This window comes from Vulpes lagopus, chromosome 17 (genome assembly GCF_018345385.1).
Source record: "Vulpes lagopus strain Blue_001 chromosome 17, ASM1834538v1, whole genome shotgun sequence".
NCBI classification, from domain to species: Eukaryota; Metazoa; Chordata; class Mammalia; order Carnivora; family Canidae; genus Vulpes; species Vulpes lagopus.
This window is the reverse complement of record NC_054840.1, coordinates 5,024,843-5,041,664: the sequence shown is the minus strand read 5'-3', so window position 1 is coordinate 5,041,664 and position 16,822 is coordinate 5,024,843. Positions and strand designations below refer to the sequence as shown.

General features: G+C 39.9%; 1 protein-coding gene across 1 annotated transcript in view; it reads right to left on the bottom strand.

Annotated features, from left to right (window-relative positions):
* Window positions 1-16,822, bottom strand: part of SPATA16 (spermatogenesis associated 16) — a 195,908-nt gene that overhangs the window by 81,853 nt on the left and 97,233 nt on the right. The window contains exon 4 of the mRNA XM_041731425.1: window positions 520-604. Coding sequence (XP_041587359.1) covers window positions 520-604 — 85 coding nt within the window. The remainder of the gene's footprint in view (window positions 1-519; window positions 605-16,822) is intronic.

Genomic DNA, 16,822 nt, shown 5'->3' with positions numbered 1-16,822 from the left:
TGGGATCTAATTGACCTTTGATATGACTTCTTGATGCCATTTTGAATAATAAGTGAGAAAAAAGATCTGCAATTTATTACATAAGTGTTCCAAACACTAAATATTACCCAACAAATACAACTGATCTTCACATTTTCTTTCGTTACGTAATTGGTATTACTTCTAGGGTCTGCTTCTACAGATCATAGATCAAAAATAATCTATGAAAATACAATGTTCATATTTTAAAGGATCGTGTCATTAGGGCAGCATGCTTGGGAAAATAGTTTCTGGGATGTCTAAAATTTATATTGGGTTGTAAAACTGAAGTATGGGCCAAGGGCTAACAACCTTGAATTTTGCCCTTAAAATTAGTCACAGACAATCTGCTTCTTTACAAATACATTACTACTGAGTAGTGACCTTCTGATTGATATGGCCAGAGCTACCTTTTTCAGCAGTCTTTTAAGCACCAATCCTTCATTCTGGTTCTAAAAATGAGATGGGCTCCTCCTCCCTAGTTGGCACATCAATTTTTACCTGCCAATACAGTTTGATGAGCTTGCTTATACACTGCTCACTTCCTCCACAGAGCCAGAACATGTAGTCAGCAATCATGGCACTCCTAAGAACAAGGACAATTAAAAAAAAATAAATTTATAGGACAGAAGGAAAACCATAACAAGTAGTATATGTATAAATACTGAGGAAGAAGATTTTGTAATGTATCAATTTGACTAGATGAATATTAAGCAAAGCCGCCGCACATTTTAGACTGCAGAAAGTAGGGTGGTTTTTGTTTTCTGTTGTTTCTTTTAATCTAAAGTAAAACTATGAGAGAAACAACCAGCCATTTGTCTTCTAGATGTTTTTTTCTGCTTGTACGGTCTAAGAATACTTAAAGACTATGAAGGAATGCATTGTTTTGGTTGACCCTTATTAAGCTTCAAAGCATTTATAGAGCAGCACATATTTTATGGACTCTAAAATGCCTTCAAACCTAGCTTAGCATGTACAGGGAACTATTGTAGTGCTATTTAAGCATATCTCAGATTTTACCTGAATTAAAGATCATTCACCTGTGATTACATTGGCCTCCTTAAAAGTAAAAATAAAAAATTTTCCAATTCAACAAACACTCCCCTCCCCCAACTTTTGTGTTTAATTGAATTGGTTTCAGTATCTAGTGTGTACAACCACTGAATTAGTCTTATTAAGCTGAGGGGATATTAAAAACTATTGCGCAATTGATATTAATTCATTGCTTAGCACCCTTTGGAAAAACAGTTTACTTTTATGACTGTTTCTGCTAGGCCTCTCTATTTCTTTTCTCCAGAGATTCCAAATCCAATTAAATGTGACTAGAAGTAATTCCAAATTGTCACGTTAGCCAATTAAACATATAATAATCCTGTGTACCAAATCACTAGTACCAAAAGTTTATTTATTTAAGTAGAGCTATCATGGTGTACCCCTGAATGTTTTTCTTATCTTTGCCTGCAGATATGTGTTGTTTCTTGACATCATTGTAAATTGAATTAGAAATTTTCCTTCCCTAAATATAGGTTGTCTGAAGCACAGCAGCTATAAACTTACTATGGTACTCTGCTGGAAGAATTAAAATGTTTAGATTCTGGCTCAGGACAGACAAAAATTAGGACTTTAACAAAAAAGACAATGGGAAAAATACCACCATTTGGAGGGTTATGCAGCTCAATATATTTTTTTTTACATGTGTGGTATTGGGAAGGAGCTGTCCACTGACATTTCAAAATAAATGACAATAATTTAGGAATATAATCTTTTAAGAGCCCTTTTTATAGTTTCCAAAGCCCTAATTTACTGATAAGATAAACTGAGCTAGGAGGTTTTGATGTTGTGTGAATATGTAAGAAGTAGGAAAAAAAGTTATGAAAATTATAGATGAGAGGGGGCAAAAGTGAATTTCAAAATTTGCATTTGATAGAAACACTTGGAAAAATTTTCCTCTCATGACTACCTAAAAAGGAAGTCTACTTAGGTACCTGTCACCTAATAGAAATCCATTTAACAAATTCTGAATTTAGGAAATCAATGAAAAATTTTAAAAATCTCACTCTCAAAGACAGCACGCACATATTTATAGAAGTTGGGTACTCTTAGGTGACGACTTGATTCTGCACTCTGATTTCTCCTCTCATTACCATTTGGATGTGTAGATATGGCTCAACAAACATTGTTTAATGAGGACACCAGCCATTATTTAAACCAGGGGTGAGTAGAATTTTCCTGTAAAGGGTCAGATAGTAAATAGTTTAGGCTCTGTGGGCCATGGGGTAACTGCCTTGTGGAAGGACCTACGGACCATAAGTAAACAAATGAGTGGGGTTGTGTTCCATAAGACTCCACTTCCATAAATATATGGCACGCTAGATTTGGTATAGTTTGCCTAATTGTAAGATAAGTTAGGAGGTTGAGCAACATCAGGCGAGCATTGATATAACTGCCAATCAACAGTTAGGCACCAGCTTCTATAGGTTCTGGCCACAGGCCCCCTTAAATATTTCAGTCTACTGTTTTCTCTTTAGGAACAATACATGCATTGTGCTCAGATTACTGTGCAGAGTTCAAGAAAGAAACTTTACAATTTTGAAACATGCGAAAAATGTAAAAGATAAATCCTGGATCGTAGGTACAGAGGCTTGAGTTAAGTAAATGGTAAATGGGCAGTTTCCCTCCGTTCATGATCGCCATTCTTAGATTGGAACAGCTGTGAGGGAAAAAGATCACGACAGTGGGTTTCTAGAGCTTTCCTGGATTTTTAATGCTTTTGGTGATTTGGTTTTGAGTTCACCATTGTAAAATCAGAAGTTTTAGTATTTTTACTAATGTTTCCCAAAAGTTGCTCTTTCTGTAATGATGTGTTGCCAAATTGCTACATTCTTAAATATAATTTTATTACACCTGGGGGCTCAAGTCTTCTTCCAAACGAACACATCTCCAAAATTGTATTGAAACAAGTGAAGAATTAAGATTCCTTGAAATTTATTACCTGACCTCAGTGAAGCACAATTATTCTAATAGTAAAAAAGATACTAGTATTAAACAACAAAGTATGGTTTCACAAAGCTACGTGTTTGCTAATGTATAAATAATTATAACTTATTTCTCTTAATGTTGGGAACACAATTTATATTGTTGCTTCAAACCCATTTTCTTTCTAGTGGAAGTGGCAGTTATGTTTTCACCACCCACCTTCCTTTGTCTGGTTCCCTATCATAGCTCTGTCCTCCAGCCGAGCCTTTACAAATCAGTATAAAATTCAGTGGAAGAACACGAAAAGAGCATGGAAATAACATTATACCATGCAGCATCTGTGAGGCAAGAGACAGGGGTCTTTAATCACGCTGAATTTATAAAGGGCAAAGATAATTAATTCATCAACTCAGAGCGTCTACGGGGAGTCAAGTACCTTGTGGGATCCCGGTTCTGGCACACTCACCTCATGAATCAAATGTAAACAGTAACTGTCATTCTTCCTACTTCCCTTCAGGTATCTCTGTTTACCTTTAGACCAACATCCTGGAGGCTAGTCAGTGTGACCCAACGTTGCTTCTAAATGTCTTTGTTTCATTGTCGTTATTCTACTCAACTTACTTTCATTAATCTACTAAATATTGTAGCTGCACCGAAACTGGAGGATCACGTTAGCCAACTCCCTTTCAGTGACAGTGGGTGGTTTCCTACCTGTCCCTCTTGAGCTTTTGCTAGTGCTTGGCACCAGGTTAAGCAATTTACCCAGTGGAGCGTGCACCTGGTCCACTCACCCATACTTCTGCATCAGATCTCATCCTGCCCATGGAACTGCTCTAGTAACTCTCTCTCTCTCTCATTATCGCTCTCACTCTCGCTCTCATTCCTTTTCTTTCCTCTTTTTCATTTTCTTCTTTTGTCCTGGAGCTCTTCTACCAGCACACAGAAATGCTGTTGTCTCTGCCGTCTTAAAATAAAACATCCCCAAAGCCTCTTGCGATCCACTTCCCTCCCAGTTCTCATCTTAATTATTTCCTTCTACACACACACACACACACACAAAACAACAACAAATAACAACAAGCCCACAGAAACTCTTTGGGAACGCCATGTATACTCCTTATCTCTAATTTCTCTTTTCCTGCTCGCTCCTGAACTCACTCCAGCAAGGCTCTTATTCCTACTATTTCACTGAAAACTGCTCTTGTCAAGGCTACTAATGGTTTCCATGCTGCTAAAACAGTGATTCAATTCTCAGTCTTCATTTTGCACATCCTCTCAGGTGCAAGTGATGCAACAGCTTGTTCCCTCTTCCAATATACACTTTCCCACTTGGGTTCCACAACTCCGCTCTTTCCTGTTTCCTTCTATCTTACTAGTTGCTCTTTTCAGTGTCCTTTTCTAGTATCTTCTCATCTCTCTGAAAGCCTACCTTTGGAGTGCCCAAAGCTGCGATGTTTAGACCCCTTCTCTTTCTATATGTGACCCCTTGGTGATCTCACCAGTTTCATGGTTCTAGATACAGCCTATGGGTTGACAACCCTTACACGTATATCCTGAACTTAAACTTCTTTTTGGGTCTCAAGACTTGTAGAAATTGTCTTCTTCACATTTCTACTTGGATACTCAGTAGCTATTTCAAGCTTAATATTTCTATACCTGAGACTCTAAACTTCCCTTACTTTCTGCTCTAATCTCTAATAGTCTTCTCCATCCATCCAGTTTCTCAGGCAAAAAAAAATTAAAATTAGTGCTCCAGAGCAGATCACTACTGTGCTTAAAACTGCAAAGGCTTATCTCAGAGTAAAAGCCAGTTTTTAAAATGGCATTGAGCCCCCTGTCATATGGTCTCTGATCTCATTTCCTATTTACTCTGCTCCAGACCGGCTGTCTACTCTGCTGTTGCTCAAAAAGAATGGGTACACTGTTGCCGCTGGGATTTTGCATTGGACAATCCCTGTTCTGGGATGTTCCTTCTCTAGAACATACTCACTCCTTTCTTTAGGACTTTATCAGATGTTATTTTCTCAGTGAGGACTCCCCTGACCACATTCCAATACTATCCATACCAAAGCCAAAAATATTTACTATCTGGGTCTTTCCTGGAATGCAAGCTTCCTGAGGGCCGGGAGTTTGGTCTGTTTTATCCACGGCTCTATCCCCAGTGCCTAGAACAGTGTTGGTGTGGTAGTCACACCATAAATATTTGTTGAATTAATAACCACACATTACCTAATTTTTTAAAGTCAAAAAATTGAATTATTGTTACGAAAATCTGAGGGCTATAGAGTTATGTATCTTGGTAGGATCCTACCAGAAGGATACTCTGGATTATCTCACTGCTCGCATTTAACAATGCCTTTGTTCTAGAGGGGGCGTGGGAATGGAGTGTCAGGGTGGGCTTGCCCGATGTAGAATCCAACATTTAGCTCACATTGGAGTTTAATAAATGCTCATGGATGCTGATGTATTTTTAACATAAATTGAAGAGGAAACCTACCAGAAGCACATTAGCCGATTGTGCTGTATCTGAACTTATTTTCTAACATGATGCCTTCACTCACATGTCAGTTTCCCTGCGAGCCTACTGTACTCTTCTTCTGAAATATTTGATTACATTTTAGAAAAGTGTCTCTGAAGTCACATTTGATTTACTTAATACATCTGTTAAATGTAAAAGGGCCAAAATCTGGCTTTTAAATATATATGTATCTAAAATAAAAGATTTTTCTGTCCTAACTCAGCTTATCGTGAATCAAATCCCATTCCCACAGAACAGCAAATACACGTTGCAAGAATTTGACATGTTATTATTAATAAGATAGGTACCCGCCGTTTTGCTTTCCAAATTAATGCCATACATGGATCACGATGTTTAAGCATTTTCATGCGAGGTGATTTTACAGATGGAATGTTTCCAAACGGTCTGTGCAGTTCCGAGGTTATGAGAGTATACTCTTGACAATTCTCAGGGCCTACGTTCATATTCAAAATCCGTAACATTTCTACTCAGTGTGGCCACTTGGTGGTGTAAAACAATAAGATATGGGTAAACAAAAGAAAATCACAGCACACAATCGGCTGTGTGTTCTCACAGGGCTGACTGGCTGGGACCTTGAAAAGTCATTCGTTCATCACCTTGCCTTTAGGCAGGATCACACTTAAACCTTTCAAATGAGACTGATGAGAATCTATTCTGTTTTAAAGACCTCCACAGAAGGACATTGCTCTGCCTTCCTCACTGATCCCTTAGTTTCACAGCCATAAATAGCATCTTCTGCAGTTTTAGTCTGCTGGTTTCAGTTTTTTCTCCAGGGTTAAAGCAACTTACCTGGACCTTATCCTCTGGATAGCGGTTCTACATATCCTCACCAAAATTTATTAATCTCTCTTCCCTAGGTTAATTAATTAACCTCAGGAGCTTTAATCTTTCTCAATGGGTCCCCTTTGCTTGACATTAGTGGGTTTCATGATTGTCTTTTTCAACTTGTTTAAGTTCCTCCTTTTCTTTGTCCTACACTCGGAAACTGCCCTCTCCCAAGAGTCTAAGGATAATCCTACGGGGTTTGTACGCAGCTACTGCATTTACGTAACTGGTACACACACTTCTTAGAAGCGGGTCTACTGGATAGTTCTAACCACAGAATCCTATTGTCAACATACTTAGGAGGTTGTTTCCTTTCTCCTAAGGAAGAACACATGTATGGGCATGTTGTTCATTTAGGTTGATTAAGACTGATTACGGTGTACATTCCTTTTGGAAGACAAACATACACTAATATTGAAGAGATTGTATTCTGATCAGGAGGGAAACCAAACCATCAAATCCACTCAAGTAAACACACACATACACACACACAACACACACACACAGCTGCCTTTTGCAGGCTCACGTATTTTCCACACAGCCCTCAGCCACAGTGATCTTTAAGAACTATGTAAATATAAAAGACCTCAAAATAGAGTCCACGCTCCCTCTGTGGTCTACTACTGTCGTGATAGGCTGCCCTTGTTTTCCTCTTCAATATATGGCCCATCAGTGTGGCTTATTTGTCGCTCAGAGCAAAAATGGATTTTCCTGTCTTGGAGCATTTGCATGTTAGTTCTTCCTACCTGGAATCTATTCCTTTTTTTTTTTTTTTTTTTTTTTACCTGCCTGCTGCTTCTCAAGATCTGGGCCTTTCAGCTTTAGCTTAAACATTGGTGACCTCTTCAGTGAGGCCTTCCCTGACCACTCTGTGTAAGTAAATTCCATCTTACCCTCCCTCAACCCAAATCTTCTGTTTCCTGCTTGAGTCTCCCATTTTGGAATCACCTGTTACCTTCTTTTCCTAGACTTGGACTGCCCAGTATGAGAGCCACCAGCCGTATGTGACTCTTTGTTTTTAAAAGAATTAAAATTAAAATTTAAAACCCAGTTCTCAGATACAGGAGGCACATCTCAGGTGCTCAATAGCCATGCACAGCTCGTGGCTACTACATTGACTGACACAGAACATCTCCATCAACACTGGGAGTTTGAGTGGCAACGCTGCTGTGGGCTCTAAGCCACAGTGCCTGCCATTACAGTGCCTCACACAATACCTGGCAAATAGTAGGTGCTTGCGATGGTTGATTTTCTGTGTCAGCTTTGACTGAACCACAGGGTGTCCAGATGTTTGATTAAACACGTGTCTGGGAGAGTGTTTCCTTTTTTTTTTTTTAATCTTTTGTTTTTTAAATTTTATTTATGATAGTCACACACACACAGAGAGAGAGAGAGGGGCAGAGGGAGAAGCAGGCTCCATGCACTGGGAGCTTGACGTGGGATTTGATCCCGGGTCTCCAGGATCGCGCCCTGGGCCAAAGGCAGGTGCCAAACCGCTGCGCCACCCAGGGATCCCTGGGAGAGTGTTTCTGGGTGAGATTAACATCTGAATCTGTACACCGAGTAAAGCAGATTGTCCTCCCTGACGTGGGTGTGGCTCACCCAATCCACTGAAGGCCAGAATAGAACAAAAAGGCTGAGTAGAGGAGAACTCGCTCTCTGATTGTTGTTGACCTGGGACATCAGCCTTCTCCTGCCTTTGGACTTGAACGTGGATGGGAATTTACACCATCGGCTCCCCAGGTTCTCAGGCCTTTGGCTTCAGCCTGGAACCAAGCCTCTGGCTCTCCTGAATCTCTAGCTTGCCAAACTACAGATTGTAGGACTTCTCAGGCTCCATAATTGCATGAGCCAATTCCATATACTTCTACCTGTTACTCTGGAGAACCTTGACTAATTTCGTGCTCAATAATTTATATTTGCTTTTGTTTGGACTTTGCTCTGGTTATGCTTTCCTCCCACTCCACTACTCCTAGTCATTTGGTTTTCATCACGGGCCTCAGCCCATACAGTGTTCTGAGTTCACATATTTCAGGGGCTGGTGAGCACTGAAGAAAGGTATACTTTGGTCTCTCTACCTTTGTAACAAGTCTGCCTCTGTGCCTAATTGCCTAACTCTAATAGCTGAGAGTTGTCAGACGCCAAGTCTCTACCTTTTGCAGACCAAATCTAGTTAATGTGTTTCTGCCTTGACTGTAACTCCAGATTTTGATTATCCTGGGGTTCTAGCCATGCTTGCCCCTGCAAGATTGCCTGGCAATGGATAGTGGGGTGTTTTTTTTTTTTGTTTGTTTGTTTGTTTGTTGTCTGCTTCTAATCTGGAATTTAAAATATTGCCTGTCTCTTGATTCTCAGTTGATAATAAAAAACAATAATAATACTATCACTATTATTATTTGTAACAGCAACCAATATTTAGAGAGGGCTTCCCATACATATAGTAAGTGCTTTTACATCTTATTTAATCCTTGAAACCAAGGTATGAAATGAGGAAAGTCAGGTTCCTTAAATTGAGGAGGCTAATTTCCAAAAAGTTAACAGCAGGGTCAGAATTCAACCAGATACGTCATCAAATGTTGGCCTCTTAGGCATGGTTCTGTACTACTTGCATGTTGTCATTCTTTTTCTGTGCATATTTTACAAGACTCCATTATCTTTGGTTGGACTTCCCTGATGCTAATTTCTTGCTAAACTATTGACCAGTGGTACATTCTCTAAAAATCATATTCCTGTGGTTAAGTGTGTGTGTGTGGCGCGTGGTTATTTTTGCCTATTGATACCTGGTCCTCCTCCTCTACTGCCATTCCACACTTGTCTCACTAGTAGTCATGTCTTCTTGTTAGTTCTGGCTTATTAATCTGACACAGTTACCTTTTCTTTCCTGGCCATGTCAAGAGATATGTGGTTCTTCTACAGAAATAAATGTGTTTGGTTGAAGAAGTCTAGATGAATGGAGTTCATCTTAGATTACATATGAAGGTTAGATATTGACATTGATTTTTTTTCTGTGTGGAACACCCAAATACGGTTATCATCAACATTATCAGCAAATGTTTATTATGTTTATTACAATAGGCAAGACTGGGTGTCATGGTAACATGGAAATGTATAAAAGACATGATACTGACCTTTATGAGATGCCAAATTAACTATTGATATGACAATATTTGAAAAGAGTAATCAAAATACAAGGCAGTTTTGTACCCACAAGCAGCTATGCAAATGTTAAGTATATAATGTTAACTAAGAAGTACAGAGCAGTAAAGGGGGAAATGATTACTCTTGGCTGGAATGGACTGATTCACCCTGAGACCTCAAGGATGGCTAGCATTATTTTAAAGTGATGCTGAAGAAAAAGGAAGCTTTGCTTTTGTTTTTTGTTTGTTTTTTGTTTTCCAGAGACGTATCACATGCAGGGCTTTGAAGTATAATACAGGATCTGGGAAGAAGCAGGGGGTCTGTGTAATAAAAGAAAGGGAAGAAAGTCCAGAAAATTATGTTTCGGACGGGTTACGGTAGGCCTTGGATTCCAGACAGATGGATTTGAATTTTTTGCCTTGTAGACAATGGAGAACAATTGAAGGATTTTTGGCAGGGAAAGTAACATGAAAACTTCTAGTTTCAAAAATGTCAGTCACTGCTGGTTTCAGATTCTATGATGGGGAAGACATCTTATCCCAGTCAAGACTTCTCTTTTTTTTTTTTTATTTTTTTTTTATTTTTTATTTTTTTTTTTATTTTTCCAGTCAAGACTTCTCAGACTTGTGTTTAGCAGGGACAATGATAGCCTGTGGCCATATTGGGAGCATTCCTGGGGTGTCTCCTTTTATATGAGTTTATAAGTAGTATCCCTTGACATCTGGACCCACTTACTCTCCGGGATGAAAAAAAGATCTGTAGAACCAGATTGGCCATATGGATATAGAAAGGGGCCTGAGAAAGGTTTTTATTAGATTCATAGCTACATACTTCATGAATTATTTCATTCCACAAATAAGGAGATTCTAAGATGAATATGCTATTTTCTATCATTAGGGTCTAGTGGAGATGCAAAGATACACAGATAATTACGTTACAATGAGTAAAATGGAAAAATTGATATATACGCTAATGCAGATGAGAGGGTTGGTGTGTTGGAGAGGGGGACCTAGAACATATGAAAGCCTGGATCAGCCTAAAATGCTGAGCAGGAGTTAGCCAAACATAGGGGAGCGAGACTGAGAAGGGCACCTTAGGCATAGGATAAAACCTGAACACAGGTTTGGAAGTTAGAAGAAGGAGGGTGAGTGGGAATGCCCAGCAGGATCAATTTTCTGAGTTTAGAGCAGGCAAAGAAGGCACAAAGGAAGATGGATTTCATTATGTGGATTTTATTTTATTTATTTAATTATTTAAAGATTTTATTTATTTGAAAGAGAGAGAGAGAGAGAGAGAGAGGCAGAGACACAGGCAGAGGGAGAAGCAGGCTCCATGCAGGGAGCCCGACGTGGGACTCGATCCCGGGTCTCCAGGATCAGGCCCTGGGCTGAAGGCGGCGCTAAACCTCTGAGCCACCCAGGCTGCCCATCATGTGGGTTTTAAATACAGAACAACACGGAAAGTTCTATGGTTTAAAGAGAGAATCTTGGCAACTTTGTAGAGGATGCATTTGAGAGTGAGAAAGCTGGAAGTGGGAGGATATTGCTGGAGTTCTGAGAGACATCGGATGAGCCTTAACAAGGGAGTGACTGCGGACAAATGGGAAATTGAAATATTGGCACCGTTCCTTAGGGCAAAGTCGAATGAAAAAGGTAAGTGAGAAGGAATTTGAGTCCTTAAATATGGCAAACATTCCAGGCCCTGTGGTGACCTGGTGTCATGCACTGGGAGCTGTTTCCGTAGAGGCGTATCCTATTATCCTATTAATCTTGTGAGAAAGAAAAACCTAAAGATGAGTTCTCTCCTTTTCCAGATGAATGAAAGTATCTGATTCTCCAGAAAATCATCAATAATAATGAGACAATAATGGGCTTGACCTGAAGCCAACAGTATATAGTTCTTGGGTAGAAAGTAACTGGTACCACAAACCAGCATCAACTTAAGTAATGTGCTGCCCTGACTCCCTGAAAAGCGTTGATGGAGCTTGATAAACCTAAGTGTTGTTGGTGCTCATTCTTGAAGGCTTCCTTCTGGAGCATTCCTCTAGGCGTTCCTCTCCTGTCTCATCCTGTCACCAGTCACCCTCCCAGGACCAATCCTTGGGAGATCAGGAAATGTCCCCATCCCTGGAACGTCTCATCACCAGCAGAGGGCGCCCTCACCTTTTGGTGTTTGGGAAAATTCAGAACCTGTGTTTCTCGAATCATGAGTAGGATTATCAAGTTTTATTCGACATTTTGCGGGATCAAAGGAGGGAGCAAAATCTGGCAGAAAAAAAAAAACAAAACCAAAAAAACCAAGGTATGTCATCTTAGGTCATCTGAAAAAGGGGCAAAAGCTAGAGGAGAGTCTGGCTATACAAAACCAGGCAATCCTGAGTCTAATTTTGCTTTCAGTAGTTCACACCAGCAGTTTCTGAAGCCAATATAAAATGCAAAACAGTTGGAAAGAAGAGTACACGGAGCAGAAAATAAACCCATTCACAGCAGAGGAACAGCTTTCAGTGAAAGTAGCCAGAACTAACTCTTGTTAGGCCCTAGAAGTAAGGGAAAAAGTACCGTCTTCCCGCTTGTCATTCTATCTCTTGATTTGTGCTTGGGTAGGAAAGAGTCGCAGAATATACGGAGATTGTACAGTCTGGTAAACCATCCTGATGATGAGCATATTGTGCAACTGGCCTGCGATCATAAACTCAGCTGCCTAGTTCTTGACGGCCAGAGGCCTACAGGTAAAGACGAGAGAGTGGGGAAAAGAGGGATTAGCGGGCAGAGGCAGATTTCGGTGTGGTAAAGGTGGTGTTTTGGACCTGGTAATTAATGTTCCAATTGGACCAAAGTAGACGTGCGTACACTCTGGTGAGGTTTTCAAGGCAGCCTGCAGGCACCCATTTAAATCCGTTTACTGAAATAATATATAGCTAACAGTTATGCAATGGTTTACTGATAAAATAAGACCAAATGAAAAGAGAAAAGGGACTTACTGAATGCATCTGAATTTTTAATGGAATAGGAGTCGGTCTCGTTGTCAGTGTCTCTCGATCGTGGCCGCTCGTGGCAATCTTAGGTAGCTGCATTTAGTGTTGTGTGGGACTGTCTGTGCACTGCAGGGGGGTCGGCTTCTCCGGGCACCCCATTCTTTATGCCAGGGGTGCCTGCCAATTACTTTGACCAATGAGATGGAAAAGGTCTGAAAACCACTCAGATTTGTTTATTGAGATTCTGAAGGGGAACCATAGGTACTTCAAAGGTTGATGGGACAGATTTTAAAGGTTTTTTTTTTTTTTTAGATTAACTTTTATTTACTTATTTTTCTTAGCTGAAGACCATATTATCCAGAGCATTTTCCTTATCAGTCTTGAGCAGCATAATTTTTTGGCTCCCGAATGGAACAAAAGAGACAAGCCAAAAGAAAACTGCTGGAAGTTTCTATTCAGTTAAAAATTCAGATGTATTAAGTCACTTTATGCTTTTAATTGCTTTTATTTCATTAGTAAAACATTACATGATTATTAAATGTACATCAATTTAGTCAGTTGTGGTTTATTTTTTATTTTCTTTTTAACGATTTTTTTATTTATTTGACTGAGAGAGCACAAGCAGGGGGAGTGACAGACGGAAGGAGACGGAGAAGCAGGCTCCCCGTGGAGCGGGGAGCCCGATGCAGGGCTTGATCGCAGGACTCTGGGGTCATGACCTAAGCCAAAGGCAGATGCTTAACTGACTGAGCTACCCAGGCACCCTGAACTGTGGTTTAAATGGGTCTCTGTAGGCCGCCTTGAAAATCTTACCATTGAAAAATGGATTCCAATGTTGGAAGAGGATGTGTAGCTTAGAAAAGTTCCCTGAGGTATAATAATTTAAGCACCAAGTAGGAAGAAAGAAAAGGAAGGGGGAAGTGCTGTTTTCATGATCCTATGTGAGGACTGAACCCAGGCCATGGAGCCTCTTACTCTTTTATAACTTGCTTGACCTTACACAAGTCCCTTAATCCTAACAATCTATGGTCTGTCTCTAGAATGCAGATTATTTTAATAATACCTGTATTCTGCAGTTGCGTGTGTTTGTGTGGATAACAGTATGTGTAAAACAGTTTGAAATATATGAAATAATCTACAGATTTCAGGCTGAGGCCCTTATTATTAACATGATCGTTGCCAACCTGAGGGTGAATGTGGGGGATGATGGTGAGGGTCAGAAGCTGAGTCAGATGTTCCCAACTCAGGGAAGCTTGATTCCCATACTGAAAGGACAGGAGTGGTGTGAAACAAGGTCAGAATAAGTTGGCTGGAAGCAGGAAGAGAGGCACGTTATACCTGGGGAATGTCCTCACATTATTAATATGGTCAAAATTGTTACATGGGATTCCTGACACTTAAATGAATTTTTAAAACAATTTTATAGGTAGCATTCTCAATTTAATCCACATCAGAAAACCACCACAACAAAACACCATCACCACCACCACTAACGACAAAACTGTTTTGTGAAAACCCCGTGAAGATATAATAGAGAGAGTCTGTTCTCCAAATAGTAACAGCTCACTGGTGGAGGGGGGCTGGCTCTCTCTTCCAGGGGGCTATAAAAATAACATATAGACATTTGCTGATTTTAGGAGTGATATGTATTCAGGGTGGACATTTGGCAAAATTATGATGTGTTTAGATTTGCTTTTCACACTTTTCTAGACCCCTTTAAATAGTCCACGCCTCTGTTGTGGCATCTCTTTGCTTATTTTCCAGTGTGCTTTGTGTTGTAGCCACCGAAGACCCTCCACAGTAAAACCCACCTTCTCCTGGCCTCAACTCAGCATTACAGGATTCAGTGTCTCCCTTTCTCAGTATCTTCAAGCGTATCCATTCAGCTTCTCATATAAACAGGCAACTTAGAAGGCATCAAAAAGTCCTCTGCTCCAAAAGTGCTCCTCTCAATGACTTGGAAGTGCCACAAAATGACACCTTAGTCTCTCTTCTAGGTCCAAGTATTAAACAGCATTGCACGGTTGTGTTTTCTCTTAAGTTGAAGGCATTATCATTCGTTAATAGCTTGTAATAAGTTATTTTCATCAGATTAACAGGAAGGCAATACAGCACAGGGATTACGAATGCAGACACGGGAGCTGGATTGCCTTGATTTGAATCCCAGTGCTGTCATTTGCGATCTCTAGGACTTCGGACAGGTTACTCGACCTCTCTGTGCCTCGGTTTCCTTATATTACCATGCAGATAATAATAGTCGCCACCCTCACAGGATTGGCAGAAAGATTAAATGTTCTGTTCTATGTAATGCACACAGAAGAATAGAGCACATGATTACTTGGGAAGCACTAAGTGTTAGCTTGCAAATTATTATTCTACCCAGGCGTTAACACTGATGTTTAGGAAAATGAAATACACATTGCTTTATTGAAAAGGCTTGGTGTAGACTGTTTCCAAAATGTATTGATTTTCTAGGTTGTTATTAAAGTTTTTTTCTTGAACTTAAAAGACTTATAGAAGCTTATACAAATAACTAATATAGGTAGTGTAGTTTTGGGAGCCTACAGTGAGAATGCTATTTTCTCGGTGTGGCCTTCCTGAACCCTTATTATACTTAAATATTCTTGTATTCCACCCTTGTATCCTTGTATTCCATTTTGTTTGTAGGTCTTCCCTTAGAGCCCTGTAACTGTCCCTTGTAGATGAGGTATTGGTATTCTTTAGAAGCATCTCTGATATAGTATGATTTTGTGGAGGTGGGGATCATGCCTCATTCATCATTATGAATTCGCCAGAGACTTGCACAGTGTAGGCACTTGTTACATGATTATCAAATGAATGAATGATTGAGGGATCGGTAAGGTCAGAGATTTTTGAAGGTTTCCTCATCGTTGTATCCCCAAACATCTAAAACAGTGACTAGCACAGAGTAGGTCATCAATAAATATTTGCTGATGATTTTGTTAAGTGAAGGAAGACACAGATGTGCTATTGAAGTTAAAATGGGATTCGGCATATAAAACCAAATTGTCCACTGAATTAGATCTATTCCTCTGGAAAAAAATGTACATTGGAGAGACAAACGATGGTACATGGAGTAGGACGTTTGTTTCTTCCTTTGGAGATATTTTCCTGCAGGTAGGGGAGGGCAGTAATAGTTGTTATCCATTAGCTCTATTCTTCTGTCTTTAGCCGTAGCTACTACCTCATTTGTTCACTCACTCATTCAACCAAAAGCTATTGGCCATTTGGCTCATGAAGGACACTGTGGCTGATAATGGGTAGCATGAGGCAGGAAGGATACACAAATTTGTTGGGCATGGCATTTAGTTTGAGTAGCTGAAATAAAGTATAGTGCTCTTGACCTCATGAATAAAGTGTGACAGTCTCATACAATCCACTTCTAAGAGAAACTGTCTTGCCTATGACCCCTGATGGAGGAGCAGGTTCAGGTGATCCTGGTCCTCTTTCCTCTTTCAATCAGGATGCACAGTCACATTTTACCAACTGATGCTATCACCCAGACCAAATGTCTTGGCTGAAACATGCATGACTAGCAATCACAGATATATAAGAAGTAGGACATTCAAAAACAAAACAGGGATTCCTGGGTGGCACAGCGGTTTAGCGCCTGCCTTTGGCCCAGGGCACGATCCTGGAGACCTGGGATCGAATCCCACCTCGGGCTCCCAGTGCATGGAGCCTGCTTCTCCCTCTGCCTATGTTTCTGCCTCTCTCTCTCTCTCTGTGTGACTATCATAAATAAATAAAAATTAAAAAACAAAAACAAAAAACAAAAACAAAAACAAAACAAATAAAACAGAAAAAAACACTGGGTAGCAAGAGGCACTTTAAGCTGTTTTGAGACCCCTTGATAAACACCTTTCGTGTACATCTGCTATGACTGTTCTGCTTCGAGGAAGACCTCAGGTGAGAGTGGTCAGCACCCTGATGCCATATGCTTGGCTCCACACTTATGGTGACAATACATGTAGGTTTTCTCAGGACAGTCCTAGGCTATTCCTGTTGTCCGAAGATAAATGGTGTGGTCTGCTATTGTTTTCTCACTGAAGATGTTTAAAGCATGCATGCATGTTGCACAGTCACCCTCCTTGGTTCAATATACATGGTTAATACTCTGTAAGGAGAATTGTTTATCTTATCTCTAGTAGGATTATAAGCTTTTGAAGAGCAGGAATCTTATTTTTTGCTTCTCCTATTTCGTCTTTCTGGCAAAAGCTGATTATACAGTAGGCTGTAATACATTTCTATTACATTCTATTCAACTTTTTCTCAGACTTAAGATTCTATGGAAAAAAATGCTTATATATGTGCACTTTTTCTCCAATAAG